General features: G+C 44.1%; 1 protein-coding gene across 2 annotated transcripts in view; it reads left to right on the plus strand.

Moving 5' to 3' along the window:
- The window catches only part of MSRA (methionine sulfoxide reductase A), a 278,841-nt gene extending 254,185 nt beyond the window's left edge, over positions 1 to 24,656 (plus strand). For both annotated transcript variants that reach the window (XM_035563709.2, XM_035563708.2), the window contains one exon: positions 23,797 to 24,656. In XM_035563709.2, the coding sequence (XP_035419602.1) occupies positions 23,797 to 23,961 (165 nt within the window). In that variant the 3' untranslated portion in view covers positions 23,962 to 24,656. The remainder of the gene's footprint in view (positions 1 to 23,796) is intronic.
- The last annotated feature ends 1,158 nt before the right edge of the window (positions 24,657 to 25,814 follow it).

Here is a 25,814-nt window from a genome sequence, read left to right on the forward strand (position 1 = left end):
CAGCAAGGTCCATCTGGCTTGCCAGCAAGGCTGGTTTTGATAGCCAGTTTCATCCCAGGATGGCTGGTTTTGATAGCCAGTTTTATCATCGGCACTCTTAGTTGGGCCTATGTGGGCTGTGGTTTGCTAGCACACCTTAACAGAGAAGATCAGCTCGTAAGACATACAGAGGCAGAAATACATCAAGGAGGTAGAAAACATTATTCTGCAGGCTTTAGCTGCAAGTATTATTAGTAGGCGATGTATGTAAATAGCAGAGCCAAAGTGTCATCAAATGAAAAATGACTTAAGACTGCTTATTCAAGCTCATGTCATCAGCACAGATAAATTAATGTAATAATGTTTTAGGCCACTTAATAAGGTACAAGTGAAAACAAACAAATAAACAAAAACTAAAACAAACAACAATAAAACCATGGTGCTAATATGGAACACCATGAGAGATGCTCCAAAATAGCCTCTGAAGCTGAGCTGAATAAACCACATGCGAAATACTCTAGACAGGCACACTAGCAGGCTGCTGTGGTATGCCTTGTCACGGGAGGCAATAATTAACCTATGTCTGTCTCTCCTGCAAATATCTTGAATGACTTCATCCCTAAATTGCACTTGACACTGATAAGTGCATCGTGTCAACGGAGCTAAGGTGTCATGGAAGAGTCTGACCTGATCCCTATAAGTCTTTTACTTTCTGAAGCAAGGTAGCCACTTGCAAACTGCCTTTTGGGAATGATCGCTGGCCCACACTGTCTTAGAAAGCATGGACAAGTGTGTTCGTTGGTGTGTCATAAAAGTATGCCATGGGCTGTTACACAGGTTTAGCTGTGATCATGATCAAGGTCCTCTGCCCATGCCCTGGCACAGGTTAATTTACGCATGTGGCTGTAGCCACATTGTGTTTTATTAGCTCTGTGGCTATAACTGAATAAAACCGTCCTTCAGGAGCTGATGGGTTCTTTGGCTAGAAAGTATGCTTAAAGATAAGTATAGGTTGAGAACAATATCCTTGAGCGTAACACGTTTGTGTAAACTAATGAGAAAATTTGAAAGAGATGGTGCTTAATTCCCTTAGAGCAGATGTGGCTGATAGCAAAGGAAGTTGTGATAACTTCAGTCATCATATCAAATGCTAACAAACAAAGGGTTCTCTTCTCCTAAGCTTTCTTTTCCTTATTTTTTTTTTTTTTTACTCCCCAGCAGAAAAACTTGCTTTTTATGTCTGGATTTTAAGTCTTCCATTTTAATCCATTTCCAAGTGCCTCATTTTTCAAGATCAATCGATTGTTTTTCTGTGTTATTCCAATTCTCTTTGTATTGATCTCAGAGCTGTAAGCACTTACAGTTAGGCTGGAGCTTGCAGGGAACAGGTGAGGTACAGGGGGACTGGAAAAAAGCAGGTTCTGTGCCTGTTTTAATACAAAAAGGGAAAGGAGGACCAGGCTGTGCAGAAATCAGCCACTCCAGGTTAATTCCTAGAAATACACTGGAACAAATAATCACAGCTTTTGCAAGCACCCAGAAGGTAACAAGGAGCTGAGTAACAGTGAACATGGACTTGTCAAGAACAAATGACATCAAAGTAATCTAATTTCCTTCTGTGACAGGATAACAAGCCTTGTGGACAGAGAAGTAGTAGGTGTCATATGTCTTTGTGCAAGAAAGCTTTTGACACTGTCCCTCATGATGTTTTGTAAGCAAGTCAAGGCAACAAGGTCTACATGAAACTACTACGAAATCTGTATGAAATTTGCTGGAAAGCTGTAGTCAGAGAACTTAACAATAGTTTTGACATTTATTCCACGTCAAAATAGAAAGATTCATTGAATGGAATTGCACAGTGCACTGGTTTAGGCAAGTGGAGTTAACTGCATGTGTCTGGAGTGGAAAACAGCAAGGCTAGGAGGCTATTTTATAGGAATAGATTTAGGATGAGTATGGTGAATGGGACCCACTGATGCCCCATTCAGGGAGAAATGTGGAAATACATCCTGGGATATATATTTGTGAGATTAGCCTGGAAGCTGTATTTAGTAATCCTGCTTTATCAGCTCTAACAAAACTGTAGCTGGTTTGCCATGCATCGTTCTGGGTGATGCCCATCAACAAAAACATAGATCAGCTGGTGGCGATGTAGAGGATAGCAATAAGAATGATTGGAGATTAGAAAAAGTTGGGCAAATATGTGTCAGAAAAGCTGGACATGTGTCTGCTCCTGTTGTGGGACGTTAGGATGACCTGAAAAATCTATACAAACAGTGTGATACTATGGTGGCTTCTGGCTTTGTTGGCATGAGCATATTTCATCAACTCATTTCTTCTGTTCTGTGTCAAAGGAGTGAATGAACATATGAAAGAGGATTTGTCCTCAGGATGTTCCTTGAAGAACTCTACTTTTAATCTTCCTCCAGTATAATCTCACTCTGATTTAGGGTGATTTTCTGCCATCTTTCCTTTAGCCAGAGTCCTTGTGCTAATTAGAATCTTTACTTTTATCACAAGTAGTTTCCCATCTGACACTAAATCAAATGCTTAAGTTTTTCTAGTATTAAAAGTCACAACAGAGCTGTTCAGTTAAGAATATTTAGAAAATTAAGAAGGGCTGCTAACTCTGTCCAATCTAGGGAAACTCTCACGGACACTAATGTTGCTTAAAGTGATGTATTGTGGCAGTCTGTCAGATGTAAGCGTTATGTCTGCTTATTTATGCTGAATATTCAGGGACTCAACTCCTCGTTTGGTAGCGTGAATTGAACTTAAATGTCACAGTAGCCATGGCAATTGTGTTAGTCACCTGTAATATGGCAGGGCATTTTGTATTTGCTGTGACTTCCTCTGCAGCTGGGCTATACCGAGTGCAGAACACAGTTTATACATGTAATATAAGGAATTTCTTCAGAAAAATAAGATGAAATGAATGTTAATTCCAACATTTCTTCGTTCCAAATGTTAAGGAGGCAAAGCCTACATGAGCCGTTTATTCTGTGCTTTGTGAAATTTCTTTACCAGAATTGGAATCTTTTACAGGAACCTGATGGTCTTGTTGCTAGAAGTCTGTCCAAGATCCAAAAGAAACTTTTTTTTGGGTTTTTGTCTTTTCCTATTTTACTGCACTGGAAATACAGAGGCAGTTAAATCTCTTTCTCTCCATCTCGTGTGCACACACGCGTACACGCAGGCAAACACACCACTTTACACGATGTGTCTGCTTGGCAACTTGTGAGAGTTTTGCTGGCACTTGGGAGAGACCTGAAGGAGTCAAGTGCAGCATTAATGTAAGTTCCCAGTGGCTTAGAGGGAAGCTCATTACTGACCTGGCTTGTGCGTCTTGTTCATTTACAGTAACACTTTAAATATTTAATCGATCTCTCTTTCTTTCCTGTCATGGACCATTTTCCCTCAATTGATTACTTTTTGGGGGGCAGGGATGGTTGGAATGCATTTATGTTAGTGGAATTCTATCAATTACACTCGTTAAGAGGCCAAATACAATAGGCCAGTGTGGAATTAGGCTAAGCTTCATGTTGTATTTTTTGTCCCAGGTTCTCAAAGCACCACAGAAGTACTAACTAGATAAAGGTGAGGAGCAAAACTCTGCTGAACGTTAAAATACCTCCTTAGTGCCATCTGTTCTGGGTGTTCTGTCAAGGTGAGGGATGGGATGCATCCTAACTGGAGGGAAGGGAAGGTTGCCATGAGAAACACCACTTTTTCAAGCCAAAAGGTGGGTGGTCTTCTTGGTTTCCATCTCCTGAGTCTCCTCACCAGGTCAGGCGATGCTGAGGCACCGTGGTTGTACAGAGATCTTGTACAAGTTTGGCTTGTTCTTGATGAACACGATATTGCCATATAAACCCTAAAAAAAGAGAACTGCGGGTTGTTTGCTTTTCACCTAGTAAGGCTTAGAGAAGATAGTAAGAACACTTTGGTAGCTGAAGGCAAACACTTCCAGTGGGCAGGCAGAAGGGGGTTTCAGCAAATGTGCTTTAAGATGAACTAACAACACGAAGAGCTACTTCTGGGCCTGTCAAGTTCTTTGCCATTCCCGGTGAATGTGGAAATCACCTTCAAAGTGCATAGTGCTCAAATGGGATGAAATCCACTGCACGCTTCCTGAGTTGCTATTGATTTTAATTTTATTGACCAGCCAAGAAATGCTCGGGTACCTCAGATATACACTTCAAGTATTCCTGTGTCATCTGGTTTTGTGCTGTCAGTCTTAAATCTAAATGTCCTCAGTTACCCGAGATAACAAATACACATCAAACCAACCCAAACTTGTCCTGTTCCCTGGTAACTTAGCATGAAGTGTTATCCAATAAGTGTTTTTCTTCAAATCGCAGTGCCATAGTATGTAGGAAGGAGGAAGGCAGGTTCACGCTCTATGGGAACAAGGTATTTTCATGTGCAGGTGTATTTGGTTGTCAGCACAACACTTTGTAATGCTATCCATTGTCATACAGCTAAAATGTTCAGCCTTTGAACTCCGAAGCTAGTATTGCCTAACTACAAGGACCAGTATCTGTGCAACTCCATTTATGTTATTACTATTTAAGTAAGCATTTAAGTAGCAGGCTCTGAATGCAGTTAAACTGCAAAGACAAATGCTGCTCTTGTCATTATTGATGGTATTTGTCCTTGATACAAGTGCTGTATCTCGGGGAGAGGCGTATTCACGCAGTCGTCCACTGCTGACTTCCCTGGCACCCTTCATTTCAGTTTTGTTTGGTAAGTGGTGGAGTCTTTGAATGAAGATGCAACATTTCAATTACTCCTCTTTTCTTTCCTGGAAACTGTCAAGGGATAAGAGCCGTGACTGTAATTGAAAATATCACTGCAAAGCCTCAAAATTATTACCACTGAAATTAAAATCTTATTCTTTTACTACTATTAGGCTTCACCTTGAAAAATCATGCCTGAGTTTCAAAGAAGGGAGCATCATGGCTACTAATAATCTTTGAGAACTTGTCAGATTTACACCACTCATTTTCCTACATGTCCACAAAAAGTGTATTAATTGCAAACTTGATTGGCTTTGACCCGGAATAACCTCCAGAAATTTTGGCACCCAACTGAGGCACCTAACACAGGAATATAGATGATGGGTTCTTCTGCAGTCATTGAAACAGTACGGGCACCTCTGGATGGCAAGGCAAATTTTAGGAGGGCTGAATTCCTCTCTGGGGTGAATTTCTCTTGACATCAACTCTGGAAGGGATCATGCTCCTAAGGTCAGGTTATCTGGGAGGTTCTTAGCATGCAGCTGTTCCTACAGCTCTTGTAGAGGTTTTAGATGGAGCCATCCTCCCACCAGCCACCCTTGACTCGGAGAAACATTACAAAAATATTCTGCATTCACAGAAGTTGACTGCTGAACTAGCGAATGGGTGAAAGAGGAGAAATTCCTTCCAACCTCAGCCTTGCAGGTGGAGCTGGATGCTCCACGTTTCAGGGATGTCTGTCAGTCCCTCTCAGAAGCCTTTCCCTCAACTGACTGATACTTCAGCAAGCATTAATTTGGGGGGTGAAATCTTCCATGCCAGTTTTCTGCCTCCTCAGACTGATATTTTTAAGGATCCAGCCAAAATTGTTCCGAGAAGGAAGCTGGAGAAAAACATGTTGTTTTCAAAACTAAAACATTTCTCCCAGCCTGTCTACGAGCAGCTCTGGTACCTCCCTGCTGCAGAGCAGGGACCTGAAATTCGGTAAGGAGGCGTCTTCTGCGCACGTTCTGCTTTTCTGACCTCCCTGTGGAAATTTCCCTTACCTTTCCTAATCTACAAGCATTTAAAAAAAAAAATCCCACACATTTGCAGAGATGTCACAGCATTTAACAGCCGAAGCCTTCAGCATCGTGCTGCTCCGGCTGCGTTGCCGCAGCTTGCTTTCCACATCTCCCCATCAGCAGGGATGCTCCTTCCCATTGCAGCTGCTGTTTGCTCTTTGCAAATTTGGGAGCTGGGTTCTCCTGGGGCTTTAAAGCAGCAGTACCCAATGCGATGAGGAGGGACAAGATGCCTGGCTAGAGCACAAAAAGGAAAGAAAGCAAATTTGGTACAGGGAGAAAGGAGCAGGGTGGGGTGAGGAGAGGGGGATGAGAGAGCTAATGGGATTGGCATTGCTATGGGCAGCTTGGACACATCAGGGAGGGAGCTGGGAGCAGGAACCTGATGGGAGGACGCCTCTGTAACCTGGTCTGGGAGTCTGCAGGCTTGGAGAGGGGCTGGCAATGGGTAGGCAAGGAGACAGGCATGAGGAAGGGTCCAGAGGGAGATCAAAACCACCTGAGGATGTGAGGGAGAGGCATAGTCTAAGCATGATTCCCAGTGTTTATCTCAGTCCTGTGTGAAACCCTCCTCATAGCACCACAAGCCTGCACAGAGCCTAAATGCTGACCCCCAGGCTGCAATATGCACAGCTGCAGCCCTTCTCTTTTTCCCTGTACCTCATTTTAAGGTCCTATAGATCCAGCACATGATCCCACACATCTTTATTTCCCAATGAACACACAGCTTTAAAAGCAACAAACGTGTTAAACTCGCCACTGCAAAGCACTTCTTGCTAGACTTTAACCCAGCCAGCCCAGTGAAAATTCACTTTTTCTGTGCTAGGTATTGGAAAGGAACGAGATACACATGCTTCCAGAGAGGAGAAAGAAAGGAAATCAAGCTGCTTTCATGTAGTCTTTGTAATTATTTTTCTCCTGTTGTTCAGAATTCAAGTTAAAAAAAATAAAAAAAAAAGAAGGGGAAAAAAAAAAAAAAGAAGAGGACTCTAACATTTACTGGCAGTAATCATTTCACCATCTGCTCAGGCGTGCTGCTTCCAGAACACACGTCCTCAGCTGCTGAGCAGTCAGCTCTCTGCTCCCCTTCCTTTTGGAGACAGGGATGCCAGCAGTTCCTAAACTGTAACAGCATGAACAAAGCTTTTTTTTATTATTATTATTTTCCCTTTTTTTTTTCTTTCTTTTTTTTCTTTTTTTCCAGTCGCTGGAATTTTTGTCCAAAGGCAGGAGAGTTAGGACTTTTCACCATATTGTTTCAAAGACTGAGCTGTTCCCCCTCTTGCCAGCTCTTCATCTGAGGGCATATCAGTGGCGGAAACATGGAGAATATTAATGCTTAAATATTTTGGGGTGCCCCAAAGGGGTTTGCTGTGTGGTGGAACCCCACTGACTTCTGGGCTGCTCTCAAGGGTGGATTTAGCTTGTGTTTCTGTAGCTGTACATAGGGGAAGCTTTCGGGGTACACTCAGACCTGGGCATTGGCACCTCTGATTTCTGCTCCCCTGAGCCCTAACGCAGGGCTCAGCTCCCCTCTTTCTGATGGCCTCTTCCTGTCATATTCTAGGTGGTATAGCAAAGCCACTGCCGAGCTGTTCGACCTCTCTGGCAGCCCAAATCCAGCGTCGGAGCACAGCACAGAAAGCAGAAGGAGGTGCACCTAGCTAGCAAACGGGCTTTGCTGGCTCCAAGCAGCTCGCGGTGCCGCCCTGCGTGCTCCTGCAGCAGCGCCCTTCAGCTGATGCTGAGCAGAGGCACTTAAGTAAATATATGGCTAATTTAGAGGGCAGAGGGTAACATTAATTAGCTCATCCTGTCCTTGACTGTTTCTGTGTCACTGACTCCCTAATCTATGGCTCTTGCCTTTTCTGTTGTTGTTTCTCGTGGCAATAATAACCCGCGATCTCAGTTTGTGCATTTAAATTCAAAATGAAAAAACATCCATCAGAGAAAGACCCTATTCAATTTTCCCACTGTATAGCCAATGCTTCACAAAGAAATGAGCCAGAGTGAATTCCGAGCCCATTAGGCATGTCCCAGGAGGCACGAATCTATATGCTTACAGATGTGCTTACAGATATATCTCTGCATTAAGAAAAGAACAAAACCTGCTTGACCGAAGATATTTGTTGTAAAACACGATTTAAAGTGCAGCTTTGTACGAAGAAGTGACTCTGTGGGATGGCTGCGTGTGATTTTATGTTTGTTTCACGGCATCAAGATCAAATTTGCTCCTTTACAAGCAGAAGAAATGTTATTTGTGTGTCAGCCTCACGCGCTTGCTCTGCTTTCCGTGAGCCAGGCTGGATGGGTCTTTTCCCATCCAGGAATCGGGGTTTCTGATCAGCATTTGATCCGGCTGAACTGTAATGCGGACTGCAGAGGTAATGGGCAATTGAGGCTAGAGCCTCAAAAACACTTTGGGAATATCCCTTGTTTCCAGCACGGTGTCTGTGGATGTGCATTAGCTTCCTTATTTTCACCTCTGAGCACGCTGTGATGCTCGGATCAGTTCTTTGCTGCCATTTAAGAGAACATCAGTCCCTTTGAGAGAGATTTTGAGTGAGCTTTTGATTTTGAGTGAGATTGAGTGAGTCGGACGTGCTATTTATAAAAGGGTTTTGTGAGCCAAATATTTATCGTTCCCACAGCACAGGGGTGTGACACGGGGCAAATCAGAAGATAGGCAGGGAGGATGAAGGGGCTGGGAAGGGACGAAATGGAGGCTGGAGGAGAACACGAAGAGGCAGAGAAAAGAGGAAAAGGGAAACAAGGGAGACATTCAGGCCTGAAGGAGACCCTGAATATCAGCACCTATTACAAATTTTCCCTGCGCATTGGAAACCCATCCACCGACCTCGTGTTGCTGTCACCTAGATGTAGACAGGAGCTCCTGTAGGGTCATCGTACCTCCCCTGATGATTACTGTGTGGTGAAAGGGATCATGAAAACCCCCAGGAAGCTTGCTGAGCTTTGAGAACAAATCTTTTGTGTGCTGGGGTGGGTGGGTGCCAGCTACTCGGGGCGAGGTGAGCTGCGGCCCCACGTGGGCTGTGCAGGACGAGCTTGGCCGTGGGGCACAAATGCTGCATGCACTGGCTGAAGAAAATTCATCAGAAACGGTCTGTGCTCAGGAGATTGGGAGAGAGCTCTCTGAAGAGCTTATTCCTTCAATGGCAACAGGGATATTGCAAGTAGGGGCTCAGGCCAGCAGCTTTGAGACCATCTGTGGTGTCAGGCCTGGTGGGAGAGGCCCCGCTGACCTGTGGTGTTGGGAGCATCACTCCAGGAAAGGGGAGAGGGCAGAAACCCCGACGGACACCGAGGAGGGCGATCAGGGTACGGCAGGAGAGCCCCATCGCTTCCCTCTGCTTGCTGCAATAACCTAAATGAACAGTTCCGAGATTTTATACCGCGAGCCGCTTCCTAATTAGGACGAGCTTAAAAAGGGCCACTTGGCATCCTTGTCGCCGCGAGCCATGTGCTACCTGCAGCAGGCCAACTCCAAAATGAAACTGATTTTTTCTCTTACCTACATTCTGCATTCAAGCAGCTGCTCCTAACAGGTGCTTGCTCTCTTCCTAGCAGATGGCAACAAAAAATGGGTTTGTTGGCAGGTTTTGCCACAAAGCAGCCTTCTTATCACACATATTGATGTGTATACAAACATACACGCACGCTATCAGACTTTCAGTTAAAAAGTAATTCTCCTTCTGATTTGAGGTCAGCCACGTGGGGTCCTAGCGAGAATGGCGCCTACTTTCCTCCTTTGTTGCCTGGGTCTAAAGGCATTCGTGGCTTAGCTGCCACATCGAAATCTGGCAAACATTCGCCCATTAGTTTGCCTCCTCTGCTCTATCTGGAGGACCTTGTGGGAGGAGGAATATGTTAGGTTTAACTGCATTCCTCCATATTTATCAGCGCATCTTTAATAACTCACACTGGCTTAAATAATGACGAACTAGAAAGGCAGCAGGTTTGAGGCAGGGCCTGCCCTGATGTTTTTCTCTTTGCCATTGTTTAGCGTAATATAACAGAAACACAGAAAGCAAATTATCTCTCTCCTTAAATAAAACAAGCAACTGAAAACTAACAGTGGAAGAGAGACGGAGCAAAACGGTTGAACAAAGAAATATAACTGCAGCATCTTATCACCAGGAAACGCACCCGGGGCTCAGAGTGCTAAATGTGTTCAAAGCTGCCTTGGGGAAGTGCACGGGGAGAGCATTTGTTCCGCGTTCCTCACCCGAAGAGAGACAGCTGTCAAACAAATCCTTACATCCCGCTTGTTAGCTCGGATCCCACCTTCCAGATTTTGCCTGGTAAGGGCTGTAAGCTTGACAAAACGGCGCAAAGCGGTGCCAGATTCGGGGGGCTACAGCATCGCCCCAAAGCCCTTCCCTAGCGCTACTGCTTGCCGTGGGAGTAGCACCAGGAAGACCCCATACTCGCTCTGTTTTGCTGTTCATTTCAAACAAACAGCCTGAGCCAAGACAACCAGATGAGGATGACATCTGGCTATCAAACCTCTGCCAAGTCACTGCTGTTCAGTAGCTGGCAGGGAGATGATGTGCTGCAAATGCCAGGTTCTCACTGAAACGCAAAGTGCATTCCCTGCATTTTCTTTGCTTCCTCTCCAGCCACGATCAGTTTGGTGTTTTGTTTTACTAATGGCCAAATGCAAATCTCCCTTCCAGGGGCATAAAATCCACTTCATTGATGCTAGAGAGCTTATCCAACAAGTGGAATTTGACCCCAAAGTCCAAGATGGTCTTGTATTTTCAAAGCTTGCTGACATTAACTTGTTGACTGTGTTGCGCTCATTCAAACATCCAAGCTCCTACTGTGGGGTGTGTTTGTGGGGAGGGTTGTTAATTGCTTATATGTGAGCAGTTTGTGTCTAACCTCTTGCAGAAAGTAGGTAGAACTTGGGGCAGGTGGACAAGCTAGAGAGGCTCTGGAGGGCTCTTCCATTACCATATTTCTCTAAGAAGTTGCACCCCTTTAGTAAGAAATCACAATAGCTTGTAAAAAAACATACTGCAGCATGTGAAAGGAATCAATCACTAACCACAGGTGCACAGAGTTAGAAGATAGCTCACAAGGCTCCATGTCCTACATTGCTTTTTATCGTGTTCGGGAGCAATTTGGTCACAGCGACGCAGGGGAAGCTCATTCTGGGCTGGTGTGTGAAGGAGCTGGAGCTGCATGATGTGACCTGTTCCCTTATGACGGGTTTTGTTTTCACCCATCCCTCCGTGCTGCTGTACTCTCAGCATTTTTGGCAGCTGCCAGAGGGCATGAAAGAAATAACTACACCAGTTTTTGCAGCTGATATTGTGGCCGAGTGTGTTTTCCCCCCTCTTCTGGTAAAATACTTTTGCTGCAGACAGAAGTAGCCAGTTTGCAGAACTGTAGAAGGAAAGTAATTGTATTAAATAAATATGCAGAGACAAAGCTGGGGCTGTTGAAATGAACTTGCTTTGCAAAGCGTGCAAGTCATATTTCTGCTTTTCTAGTCAGCAGCCAAAGTTCAACTTCTTTGCCACGTACATGCAGGCTTCAGGAGCATTGTGCTTTCAGTCTGTGGGCTTGAAAGCAGAAGCCATCTGCTTTTGAGGGCCCTCACACAAGAAGTGGGTATTAATGCTTGAAAAATACTCAAATCTTTCAGGTTGCCTTTGGTGAACCAGTTTGCTATGGAAACTAAGTCTAATTTTCATGGTCCATACCAAAATCTTCAGTGAAGTGAGTCCACGGATGGGTAGGGATTAGAGAAATCGGATTAATTGTGGCTCGTTTTGGCAACTGCAGCCATACTGGTAACTTACCAGAAGTTTAATCTTCCTAGATAGCTTGTATGGAGCTGATTTCAGAGCAATGTTCCTTGAGATATGGCCCTAGTGAGGTGATGCAGTGAGTGACACTGGATTTAGTAGATCTCCTTGACCCCAGCTGTGCCCATTTCTCCTTAGCACTTTACCAGTTTTGTCTGTTTTGAGACATGGGCTGGATCCTGGGGTTTAATTCTGTTGTCTGACAGGCAAGTGTCCCAGGGACATTTGGGGTGTCCTGGAGAGGCATCTTCTGGCTTCTAGATGCTGCTCCAGTGGGATGGGGGCCCCTGTTAGTCTTTTGTCGGATCTGCCAACCTCCTGAGCACGTCTCAGGTACACCGGGCTCACTGCGGGAAAAATAAAGTGTCAAGCTAGCAGCATTACTCTCCCTTCTGCTCTGAGATCAGTTGATTTCAGCATCAAAAAAGCAAAACCAAACTGATCTGTATGGAAATTCAGGATGGTACAAGCTTATTCAATGGTGATTTCATCTGCTGGCTCCAGCATAGATCTCATAAAGAGTAAATTCAAGCCATAACAATTTTTTTGCAGTCATCAAAAATACTGTCTGTCTGTGCTAGAGTAATAGATTGGGATATTTTAAATTAAAATCAAATTTGATTGATGATTTGTCAAATATGGGGGTGTGTCTTTGCATTGAAAGGTGTGTGTGGATATGCTGGTACTTAGCTTGAATCAGATTTGATGCTATGTAACTGCTCAAAGTGAAATGTCATTCTGAATATCTAGCTGAATCTATGCTTTATATATCTTTAGGAGATGTCCTTATAACATGTCCTTATAAAATATCATGCCCTCATGACACTTTTCGGGTTGGAAATGAGGAGACATTTCTTCCCAGAAGGAGCAGTCAGGCACTGGGATGGGTTGCCCAGGGAGGTGGTGGCGTCACCGTCCCTGGGGGTGTTCAAGGAGAGGTTGGACGTGGTGCTTGGGGACATGGCTTAGTGGGTGACATTGGTGGTAGGGGGATGGTTGGACCAGGTGATCTTGGAGGGCTTTTCCAACCTTAATGATTCTCTGATTCTGTGATTCTTCTTGTAAAGCAATCGGTTAACTTCTGGAACAACCATGTCTGTATGGTATATTCATATCCCCAGAAAAAATAACTTTCTTGATATTATTCAAGTACTTAAGAGCAAAACTTTTTCCAGAGAAGATAACAAAAAGCTATCCAGGTTTCCAAAAGCATGTGCACAATTATCGTTAGTAAGCAGCTTAACCAACCTGAAAGCAAACGCTAAATGTTCCAGATCTTAGTCTTATTAAGCTTGTGTGTTTCCTACCACTTAAAAGTCTATCAAAAACCTAAAGATCTGGGAAAATGAGATTTTCTGGAAGGCAAGCTTTAAAGTTTACCTCCTTCTTTTCTTAAACAAGAAGGCGATGCCTCTATTTACATGCTGTTTCTGGAACTCAGACGGAGTGAGTACATCACTGCTGCAGTGTTTCATGGAACATCCTTTGTTTATTCACACTGTGCCACTTTTAAACTTCAGATGTAAACAACAAAGGCTTCTTTGTGTTTCACACTATCTCATACTCACTACCTTAAGAAGTCCAAAGCCAAAACACTGTGGAATTTTACCCTCCTCACACTTTCTTCTGCTTGTTGGATGCGTTCTTCCATCCTTTCCTATTTATAGTAGCTGCAAAACTACTTATCCAATTAAAATGTGCTCTGTTCATTTTCTTTTGACTTTTCAGTCCTTGGTATGGGATTAAAATTGTATTCCCTGGTAACCATTTCAAATATAATTTTAGTAGTAATTATGCATATATTCAATAACAGAAACAATTTGTCATTCTGAAGGATCCAGATTGCTTTAAAGTGGTGGACCTGTCTGTGATCTGCTACACAGATGAAAATCCAGAAAAAAAATCGCCGAATTCAGTTGGTCAGACAGAGAGGTCAGTTGACCCAGGCTGGAGAGGCAGCAGCTGTCTGGCAGCACACAAGAGAGCACAGCTTCCATTTCGAACCAGAGTGGGAAGTTCAGTTGGAAATTTCACAAAACTGGAGCAGCACTGACCCTTGAGAACATCGCGCTTCTGCTGTCCCCTCTGCCTTTTTCACCATGGGGAAGGGCCTCAATTTTACGTTTCATTTGACATCCAGTGGCCAGGCTATGAGCTGTGTCTGCATGAATCTCATGCTGGATCCAGTTCCTCTCTGCTTGCGGATGCCTGGGGGTCTGGACCCCTCCTCTCCTCTCCTCTCCTCTCCTCTCCTCTCCTCTCCTCTCCTCTCCTCTCCTCTCCTCTCCTCTCCTCTCCTCTCCTCTCCTCTCCTCTCCTCTCCTCTCCTCTCCCCTCCTCTCCTCTCCCCTCCTCTCCTCTCCTCTCCTCTCCTCTCCTCTCCTCTCCTCTCCTCTCCTCTCCTCTCCTCTCCTCTCCTCTCCTCTCCTCTCCTCTCCTCTCCTCTCCTCTCCTCTCCTCTCCTCTCCTCTCCTTCTCCCGTTCTGTGCTTATCTCCATCGGAAAGGCAAGGACAGGTTATCCAGGCACTTTTAGACACTTTGCTGTGTTGCATACAGTCCTGACCTATACATATAATCTAGATGGAATCTTTTGAAGATAACCAGCGTAGCATGGTGGTCATCTTTTCTTTTCCCAGGGAGCAATATCTTCTTTTCGTCATGCCATCCCCTTAAGCTGAATTTAAGCACAGAACTGAGATCTGATGAGTCCATCCATTTAGGTAGAAGATTTAACATATAGCACAGGAGTGTTTAAGCAGGTTTAATCAGAAACTCAGTCTAACTATATTTGTTTGGGACAGAAGGTGACATTGGTTGAAACCTCTGGCCAAGACAAATTGATTTGCTATAAGTTGCTAGGAGTTTTTGTTCCAAGTTAGATCCCTTTGAGAACAGCCTTTCCTTATATAAGAAACCAGCAACTGAGACTGAAAAAGACTTCAATGATGACAGCACATAGTTTAAAGGGTGAGACTAGTGGTAGGTGTTTTAAGAGAATTGTTGTTCACTCTACGATATCCTCCTGTGGCTGAGAGAAAGCTTGGCTGAACGAACAGTATCACCCAGATCCCCTTGACCTCAGCATGGCCAGAGCTTCCCTTGCAGTCTCAGCTGACTTAGGAGCTGTGGGGCATGTTGTATCATAACTTTCTTAATATCTGTGGTGACTGTGGTAGCTTTGGTCAGGATCCTCATCACGCCAAGCAGTAGTATCGGGATCCTCATCATGCCAAGCATATGCTCAGTAGTAAGAAACAGCGTGTGCCCCACAGAGTGGGAATTAAAAAAGATGAGTAGCATTAGTGCCACTTTGATAAATGAGAAACAGAAGCAGAGAGAGAGAGACTGGGAGAGCTTGTTTTGCTGAAAGTCACCAGGGCTTTCAGAGGAGAGCCGGGTGATAGCTCTGCTGCTCGAGGTAGTAGCCTCTGGGCTTTCACCACGAACAACTCTAAAGAGGGTGGACAATACTATCCAAATCATCTCCCAGCTTTCTGAGGAAGGGATGGTTTAGCGTTACATGGTCTTGGGAGGCTGAATAGAAAAACAGAGCTTGTTATTAGAGGCACAGTAAGTGGCAGAGATGACAGGTTGCTCAACGATTTCTATTATAAGTAACTTTTTTCAGGCATTCTGATATACCAATTTTTCTGATTTGAGAAGTAAATTTCTGTGCTTGGTGTCTGAAAGTTTTTCTCCCAATTACAGCTGAAGTCTCTTCTGTATTTTTCAGGATAAGTTTAGGAAGACATAGATTGTTTATACATCTTAAAAATTCATATCTTTCCTGAGAAGCCGTCATGCCTATATATTGTGGAAGAAATACTTGATATAAATCCAATGTTGATTCCAGTGAGAGCAATAAAATGATAGCAATGTAAGAGTAGAGCTGAACCGAGCCCTCTACCTTAAACATGTGAAATGAGCATTTTTACTTCTACATTGCAACTCCCCTTAAATGAAAAATAATTGGAGCGCCTTCCATTTATTGCAAAGGATATGTACACAAGAGAGTACCTTGCATCATGCAGGCTGGTCTGCACTTTGCAGCAAAGCATGGCTTGGAGATAACAGAGCTAATGGAAGTGGTAAAGTCAACACAGCGTTTAAATGTGGAGTGTTTACCCCTGCTCACAGACAGCACAGACTAGCCTCATCTTAGCATTCCATGGCTTCTGGACCTGAGTTAGCTTCTCAGCATCGTTCAGGTCTGCACAGCATGGAGATACCAGCTCTGGTTTGGACTGGACTGGTAGATTCTGCACTAAGCTTCACTGTTGACACATGTGCTGTTATCAGTGGCCCCATCTCCGTTTGGACCCATTCCTTTTTTGCTTTAGGAACACAAGAGTAATGGATGAGCGTTCGGTGAAGAACAGTCTGCTGTCTCAAACCGCAGAATAGATTTCAGCTTTAGATCACTGGAAGTCAGAACAGGGCATGTCTTTTCTTAGCCATCATAAATTATCCATGCAGGATGTACAGTAAAAGGCTGTTTGGCTGCGTTAAAATTGGCTAGACAAACAGAATTTCCATCTCTCTCAATGGCTCCTTCAACACCTAATTAGTTCCCAGATGCTAGTTGAGCAAGATGTCTTTTATCTTTGCTAATGTTATCTTGCTATACCTCCTAAATGCCCCCTGGTGCCATTCTTCACTTTCATCTCTCGTCCCTCAAGAGAAGGCCGGACGGGTGTTCAGGAAGCTCTATTCTGAAGGTCAAGCTTGTAAAGACTGTGGGTCAAGTTGATCCTGTTATACCAGCCAGTACCTGGAGCTTTGAATCCAGAATTAGACTGATGTGATGGAGAGGAGGATACGACTTCCTTTCCGTGCACGTTTCTAGGATCAGTATCCAACAGGAAAAAATAGAACCACAAATTTTATTTCACTGTCAGTTCCATTTAATACAATTTAGGACAAATTCAATGTTCGTCTTTTCCCATTGCTAGAAGGTGCAAAGAAGTCTGTCCGTATAAATCTGCCGTTTCAGCTGGCATAACTGCTTGTTGTGGGCAAAGAGAAAGCACACTCAGATGTAAAACAGCAGGAAATATCAGACTGCACCCCTGATCCTTCCTGGTCCCTCAGAGCATAACCACTCAGCACCTCAGTTATGTTAATATCCAGGCTATCGGCCAACAGTGATTTACCTTGGCAGGTCTGATTTATATCTGAGCCCAGCAATTCTCTCCCCTCTGGCAGGAATGAGTGACCAAACAGCCTCCTTCAAGCTAAGTATTTATCAGAGCAAGCAGATCTTCAAACCAACAGAGCAGACTATATATATACATACAGCTTTCCCCTAAGGCTCGTGAAGCCGTGTCTCTAGCTCGGTTCAGTTTACTCAGTTCAGATGATGTGCTCTGTTGTGTGTGTGGTTTTTGTCAATAGACTCAAAGCTCCGACACAGTCAGTTTTGCAGTTTAATAGATTAGAATCAATCTGTTCTTCAGCTAAGCACTTTGCACCATCATCTTTTAAGTATCTGTTGTATTTCTTTCTTATCTGCATTTTCCCTGTGCTGCACTGGAAAACTACCCTCGTATAAACAATTCCAACAGACTCGTGTAGCAGCATTTCTCCACTTTGACCAGGTTATGTGTGGATGTGTAGGATGATTATGTCTCCAGATTTATCCTGTAGTCACACAGCAGCTAGTTTTCTATCGCAGAAAAGACCAAGGCAAGTTGTGAAGACAGCAAATTTCACCGTTTCTGCTCTTAGATCCATATGCCCACACTACGGAGCATGCAGAATTTGTACCAGCGCATTTGGATCATTCCCAGTTTCAGTCTTGCCCAATTCGCAGCTGCACAGTTCTGAGTTTCGACAGCTTCCCTGCGAGGGTATTAATAATACTTAGAAATTACATAGCACTCCAAAACCCTGTGCAAGCATTAGCTAATTGTGTAGCACTCCAAAGCCCTGTGCAAAACATTAGCTAATCAATTCTTGCAGCACCTATCGAGTGTATCAATATCCTCCAGTCCCTTGTGTAGAGAGGTAAATGGAAGCAGAAGAATGTGGACACCTGTTCAGAGCCACGTTTTCCTTTGCTCCGATGTCTTCCTCGGCAGGATCGTGCCGCCTGGCTGGCTCGCTGTGGGCGAACACGTGATTTCCAAAAAGAGGTCACCTCTGTGGATGTGAATGCAGATTTTACCAGCTAGACATGACTTCAGCCCACTGCGGGGCTCTGCTGAGGTCACTGACATTGATTAGATTGGGAAAACCAACATCAGTAAGTGACATAGAGAAGACTGGGCCAAGCACAGCAAACTGTTAATGTCAGCTAGAATAACAGCCAAGTGTTTACCGGTGTGGTGATCGAGCTGACTGAAGGCAGCACAAAGGAAACACTTTAAAATAATATATTGGTGAGGTGATGCATCTAGGAGGCACACCTACTGCCGTCCTACAGAGGACTGAGTCCGTGCGACTAATTCCTGCAGGTCTCCTGAAATAACACAGCTCCTTCACCCCTTAGTGCTTCCAAACAGAAGAACCCAGCTTCAGGATTGCTGATGATGATAGGAAATTTTGGGTAACCAATACAATATGGGGGAGCCCTACATGTTTTACACAAGCTGAAGCACTTAGCATCATGAGGTTGCTTTCCATACAGTTTGACACCAAGGATGAATGATGATCCAGAAGCACAGGCTATCACAGGTGTCAAGGTTCCTCGCGGCATTTTCAACATCAGAGATTTTACAGGGAGCATTAGAAATGCAGTAGCTTTGTGGAACTCGCTGAGACATGAGACAAACTGGGTATTTTGGCTGAGCACAGGCTGTAAGCTTGCTTTTAAAGTGCATATTGAATCAAGCGCAGGATGATGCTATTTTTATTAAAAGCCACAAAATGCTTGAAACCAATTAATACTCCACTGCTTTACTAATGCCTCTGCTCAGAAAATTAAATGCTTTCATTTAACAAAACCAATTCTAAAGCTTTTTCTGTCAAAATTATAAGTGGGTTCAACCCCTCCTCTAAACTTCATGAACTGTGCATTTTCAGCACAGCATACCAAAACGACAATGACTTCCAGTCCAGTCCTTCAAGTATTTGGAGGTACAAGGGAATTGTGCTTTTCTGGCACAGTTCATTCCCAATTCTTAAGGCACTTTACGAGCACTAGCTACTTCCATCTGAATATAAACAAGGAGCCAAACACCTTGAATGTGTTGTTGCCATGCTGTAATGTTAAATGATTAAATATTTTGACAGACTTTGGCTCAATATAATCAGCTGGCTACAAAAAGCTGAAGCAGCAATTATTGTCAGTTCAGAGGGCAGCAACAAATCCAAGTGTAGGAGCACCGCGTGCTAAATACAGTTGCTTGGGAATAAGTGAAGGACAACCCTCTGGTTACACCGGTTTGGTTTATTCCTTGGCAGTCTACCATATAAACTCCCCTTCTGAGGACAGCATTTCACATCACCTAGCACAACTGAGCTGAACCAGTGGAACAAACTGATTTCACTGACATGCAGGCTGTGCTGCGTCCCAGTGACTCCATGCATGGCCTTTGGGTAACAAAGCAAGAACATCTGGAAGATGGTACTGTCTCTGCAAAAGACGAGGATGTCCCTTAAAATCTTTCTAACTGCATCTGCACATCGTGGGTACCCCTGGTGATGGCTGAGATGGGACTGGGAGTACTGTTTTAGGTGGCAGATGGTTGGATAACCAACTGGCAAAGTGCAAATGGAAGAAAAAAGTAGGGTTTGATTGCTGCAGTCCGTGGTGGTGTGTGTCCAAAGTCATGTCTACTGATAGTTTGTGCCACTTGGTCGTCCTGTACATGCACTGTACGGCAGCAGCTCTGCACTAAACAGTGCCTGAGTGCACACCTCCAGCCTTGGTGCCACCAGGAGGGAAACTGCTTCTTGTCCAGTACATGCTGCAGAAGTCCAAATATCTTTATCCAGGAGAACTGCTCCAGTTCACTGACCCACTAATGTATTTTCCTTATGAAAGCTGAGCATTTTCAGAATTGGTTCTAAGACAAAGCATCTGCAAAGCTTGAAGCATCCATGAAGGACCTGACACAGGGTTTCAGAGAAGAGCCGATGTGACTTTAGAAGAGGAAACTCTTGTCTTGCAGGCGTAGTTTTCTGAAGAGATCCAGTGTGTTAAAGGCAGCCAGATCCTGTGGATTAAGAGGAAAGTTTCCCTTCTGAATAACTGGTTATAGACAGGAAATAAAAGACACAAATAACAGGGCAGTTTTCACAATGAAGGGAGATTACCAGGTATCTGTCTTGGGAACCTGTGCAGTTCAATATCCTCATAAAAGAGCTGGAAAAGGGAGACAGTCGACAGTGAGGTGCTGCAATCTGCTGATGGTATAGAGTTATTCCATGTAAGTAAAAGTGGACATGACTACAAAAAGTTGCAGAGGAATCTGACAATATCAAATGTCTGGGCAATAAAATAGCTGCTGAAATTCCATGTCGATAAAAGTCAAGTGCAGACACAATGATAGGGTTTAAATTAGCCCGCAAAAGAGGTCCTGGCATTATTGCAGATGGTTCTTTGAAAACGTCTGCTCAGTGCTCAGCAGAGGTCAGAAAGGCAAGTGGAATGCAAAGAATTTCTGGGAAAGAGATGGCGAATAAAAGCGAAAATGTAAGTACACCACTGAGTAAATCCGCAGTGATCTTGAATAGAGTGCAAATCCAGTCACCCCACCTCAATGAGGCAGTAAAATAGAACCAGAAAGGATGCAGAAAAGGGCAAGAAGGCTGACCTGAGTTATGAGTGGGGAGTCTAAACAGCCTCAAACCCTGAAGCCTGCAGAAGAAATGACTGAGCAGGATTAAGGCAGAGGTGTAAAATCAAAATCTCCATGGACAGAGCGAATAAGGAATTAGTTTCTGCAGCAGGTGATGTAATGACATGGTCAGGCAACAAGTTCAAAGCAAACAACAGGGAAAACAAACTTTTGCAGGTTACAGTAAATTGGGAAACTCATCAAACAAAATATTTTACATTCCAGAAGCACAAGTTGTTTAAAGAAGTGGTAGTGCTGTGGTTCCCAGTGCTGGCTCCAACACGTTCATGCTCTAGCACCTATCCTGATGTACTGAGTTGGCCGTGTCCCCTTTGTCTTTCTTGGCTGGGCAGGACTTGGGTTCTGGTTTGGTTTGGCCTCTGTCTGCTGAAGCCTGCCAGTTTTTTTGGGGGCTGGATTATAGTCTGCTAAAGGATGGCTGTGATCTTGCAGTATGATCTCTTGCATGACAAAAGCCACAGAAGTCCCTTGAATGAATTAATGAATTAGTTCTGTTTGAACTGCAGTGGAATATTTGGGTAGAAAAAAGATCCAACAGTATTTTAAATTTTTTTTGCACTGTGGAAAAGGTCCCAAGGGTTGATTCCACTCTCCCTCATTTGGTCCTTCCCATTTCTTCATGCAGATGCTGCAGGAGCCCTTTTGGCTGCAGCATCGTATTGGGAGCTCACATTGGATGGCTCAGGAATCGTGTGGACTAAAAAGCGAGGACTAAAAAGTCTGCTAGAACAGGATTGTTGTCAAATTATGTCTGCCTCGGTGGCAGGAAATCAATCAAGAGTGGGCTGATTTACACCTGCCAGAGCCAGCACATCATGAACTTCATCATCTTTCCCAGTGATGTTTTTATCTTTGCACTGACACAGTAAGTGCGAGGAAAATATTTTCCCATTTAAAATCAAAACATTCAAGGTAGTGTTTGGCAAAGTGTTGGAGCCTGGGGTTCCCACTGCCTCTGAAAAGAGTGCTGGTATCTTTTGCTAATGACCAAAGTGCAATATAATGAGTTGTCTTGGGCTTCTGCTTTATTTAGCGTGCAGTGTTTTAATAGGATGTTAGTAATTCTGAAAGGGATAAATGATGTTTATGCCCTCTTGTGGTATGTTATTGAACAGAATGGATTTTCTAGCTGACAAAATTAGGCCAATGATGGAAAAGTCCCAGGTAAAAATCTGTAACAAATACTGTTTTGCACAGTACAAAAATATCCATCCCTCCAGCAGCATCCTCATGACTCAGACAAGGGGGGAAGCCAATTTTGCATGCATTTACAGCAGCAAGTAAATGACTAATGCCCATGATGACAGAGTTTGTGCCATCTTTCTGCAGTGAAGATAATGTTAAAAGTGCTTTTCTTTGCTAGAAATGTTAGAAAGTAAGTGAAATACTGCTTCTAAAAGCAGCTGTGTTGACACCTCATTGTTAGTGGTTGCCAACCTGTTGTGATACATACCTTCATATTTTTTATCTTCTTTGCTAATACAGCTGACAGGTAAGTAATCTGCTTCCCCTGGGACAAAACCTGTCCCAAAGATGAAAAACATGGTTCAGGGATGATATGTGGGAAAATATGGCCAGATTCTGTGAAATTGGACTTGTTATCCCTCTGTGTTCAAATACAGGATCATACCATGAATGAGCTAGTCCACAGCTTCCTAACCATAGAATCATGAAATGGTTTGGGCTGGCATGAACCTTAAAGACCATCGAGTTTGAACCCCCTGCCATGGGCACGACCCCTGCTCCCAGCCAAGGCTGCCCCCAGCCCCATCCAGCCTGGCCTTGGGCACTGCCAGGGATGGGGCACCCGCAGCTCCTCGGGGCAGCCTGCACCAGGGCCTCACCACCCTTATCATGCCAAATTTCTCCCTAATGTCTGATCTAAACCTGCCCTCTTTGAGTTTAAAGTCTTCACCCCTTGTCCTGTCCCTACACCCCCTAAAAAAGAGTCATCAAGTATGTAGGAGACCATTATGAAGAGTAAGGGAATAATTTCCTTTCCACATCCACGATGAATATGACCAAAAGAGTGGGTTTAAATGAAAATTGTGGGCTTAATCCAGGCTAGGCTTTAACCTTTCTAACAGGATGGTAACTATTAGAATGGGCTTTTTGAGCGACCTTGAGTATCTGAAGATCTCTGAGGAACAGCTAAATGTCTGCTGGGTGTAAGGTGGCTATTGTGAGTTGTATCATGATGAAAGAAGTTGGACTAGATGACTTACTACAGGTCCTTCCAGGTCTGGTTTTGTGCTGCTGTGTGATGGTTTCCTTTTATTGGCTTTATTTTTCAGTTTGATAAGATGACACATATTTGTCTGGTAATCAGTTTATATGCTAACCCTTTGTTCTTAAAGTTGATCTTGCTGTCAAGCCTGGCTAATAGCAATGCAGCTCTACCTGCGTCCAGTGCTTCAGAGGTGTACTTTGCAACAGCAAACACTGTAGTCTGACACCAATTAAAGTGCTTATTAGATTATCATGGACTGCAGTGAACATGAGTTATGTCCCCACTGAGGTGAGGACTGGCTCCAAAATGTTGGTGTTCACCAGTTTCCTTAGAAAAGAAAAAATCAGTAGGTGAAATGTATGGCAATTCATGTGAAAAAAGAAGTTCCCTCCATCAGAAACCTTTCAGGAGTTTCAAATTCGGTTAGGGGATATCAGAAGTTAAAGTCTAATTTAAAATCCCCACCCACATTCCTTCTTTTCCTGCAAAGTGATTACTGCTACTGGTCCACGCGTTGGCAAATCTTCTTTCAGAGATGAGCCATAATTTGCCTTAAGAGTACCTTCTGGCCATGGTGGAAGCGTTCGTTTTGAAGAAGGGGTTTGCAGCAACTGTGAAAAGAGCCCAAATGTTCTTATTTCCCACTGACATCAGTGGGGCTCAAATTTCATACCGAAACTCTTCTTGGCATGAGCCAGTTTGGGCTGGAAGAGACATTTCCAAGCAAAGGCACCTGCCAGGTAAAGTCCTCAGACCCCTGCAAGGCAGCTCGCCAGGCTCGATCAAAGTCTGCTCTGCTGCCTCTCACATCTGTTTTCCACTTCTGCTGATGGCACCACATCCTTGCCTGGTGTGGCTGATAAAGAGGAGAGAACGAATGTGTGGCCAGAGCAAATTAAACAAATGAGCCATTAAAACTGGAGGGCGCACTACCTCTTCTCGCTGACGTGTGCTTTGGTGCCTGCAATGTGTCCTACTGAAATTACGTGTGAGTGAGGATAAAGGGCTTTCAGGGATGTGCTACAGCTGTGGTCCAAGCACTGAGAGATGTCTGTGGCTGCTGCTGAGAGGAAACCTAATGTCAGGCATCAGCAGAGAAGCCAACAAACCACTAATGGCTCTCCATGTTGTTTCTTGACAGGTATTGACAGAGGGCGGTTTTGGGGCCATCACAACAGAAATCCGCGAGGCTCCGGAGTTCTATTACGCTGAAGATTACCATCAGCAGTACCTCAGCAAGAACCCTGACGGATACTGTGGCCTCGGGGGAACGGGGATTTCCTGCCCGATTGGGATCAAGAAATAGCCTCTGCTCGTGCCACCACCTCCACTTTGTTCTAGAGGGTTGTTTGGAAAAGGTCTGACAGCCCCGATAGGTCTTTCGGTACGCCCACAGCATCAGTGCATAAAGATTTGGGAACCCTGATGGGGCGTGGCTTTCTGTAATCTGAGTAGCTTCCAATTCACTGGCATTAAAAACCAAAGCAGAGTCAGAAATTGCACCTGTTGGCAAACACAGCTCCTTGCTCTGTGCAGTTCCCTGGGTTTCCTTGCATTCTCATAATCTGGAGAGGAAAGAAACTTTTAAAAGTTTGGCTTGAAATGCTGCTAAAGAGATGAATTAGGGGGTGGCTGCACCTGTTATCCACTTTGCATAGCAACTGCTTATAGACATCCTTATTTTCTTGCATTAATGAATTTGCTCATGCTGGAGCTTTGACTTCTGGAGACATGGTTGGGCTCATCTTAGCTATCACAACCCCGTAGCTTGATGTCTTTGAGAATGATAAATGTATAAGATCCATAATTCTCTTACAATTCCACTTTCACAGCAACATGTAATATCACCTATAGTGCCTATTTTCAGGAGCAATTTTAGTACCAAAAAAAAGTAAAAATTGTAATGTGATACTTCTTTTTTTTGCAGTTCCAAAAATGTATAAACACAAAAATAAATCAATTTTGTTTCCTGCACTACAATAAATTATAAAGAAAGGAGAGAAAAATGTTGTCTGCAATGTGTTCCATGCCTCTAAATATATGTCTGGAAAACATATCCAATATTATAAAAAGCTGCAACCTACTAATTAAACTAGGGCTTTTTTATCTGTATTAAATGTGCAAGATAGTGCAGAGGAGTATATTGGCCACACTGTAACTCAATTATTCCTATGATTAATTATTTGTACTTCAATAACTTGTGGAGCCAAGGGGGGTGGGGGCTGTCCGTGTGTGGGGCTGTCCCTGCCCCAGTGCATGTACAATAGCAGGACAGCCAGAAAGAGGCAAAAACATTCTTTTTATGGATGGGGATCTCAAAAGACTAAAAGTTACAGTGGAAGGACATAGCGGATGTAGGCAATATACTATATGGATGCTGGGTATAATGGGATATATATATATCTTATGGAGTAACCTATGAGGATGAGCAGCTTCAGTAGGAGAGATGGGGATGGGTTTGTCCCACCTGCCCAGCTTTTTGCTTATGATACTTCTCAGAGCAGTGGGAGAAGTGGGCTCTCAGGCATTTCCCATTTTGGAGGCTGTCCTAATCACTGCGTTTGAAGCTCATGTGCCGTTGGTGCCTCCTCAGAGGTGCATAAAGGAGCAACTTTGCTTTTCTTTGGGGAAAACGTGCAGGAGCCTACTTCAATGTGGCACTTCAGGGCAGAGGAATGCACAAAGGTTTTCTTGAGGGCCAGATGATGGGGATGTGGAGACACACCCACAGCATTTCCCTTTGGCTAGGTCTCCATCGCACTCCATATCATGGTTTGGTGTGTCTTCCTGCTCACTAGCTCGGTTTTTAGGCTCAGAAAGACCCAAAACAACTCCCTGAATGTCTGCTGCAACTACCCAGCAGTCCAGATCCTGTCAAAAGTCTTCAGGCTTGTAAATACACTGCTGCAGTCCTGCATGCTTTGTCCAAAGATGGGCAACAACCCCATGCCAGAGAATTTAGCTCTCCATCTTCCTTTGCCCCTTGGCTGGTGCTTAGTCCATTCTAGCCTTAAAAGCCAAGGAAACTTGTCCTTTTAGCAGACTTATACTTGGGGCAAGCTTGAGAGGAGCTGCCACAGTCAGGATCACCATGTTAGGCTCTTTCTGGAGGTGCCCCAAAATGTGCTTGGGATGCACTTGGGATTTCCAGCCGCTAGA

This window comes from Cygnus atratus, chromosome 3 (genome assembly GCF_013377495.2).
Source record: "Cygnus atratus isolate AKBS03 ecotype Queensland, Australia chromosome 3, CAtr_DNAZoo_HiC_assembly, whole genome shotgun sequence".
Classification (NCBI taxonomy): Eukaryota; Metazoa; Chordata; class Aves; order Anseriformes; family Anatidae; genus Cygnus; species Cygnus atratus.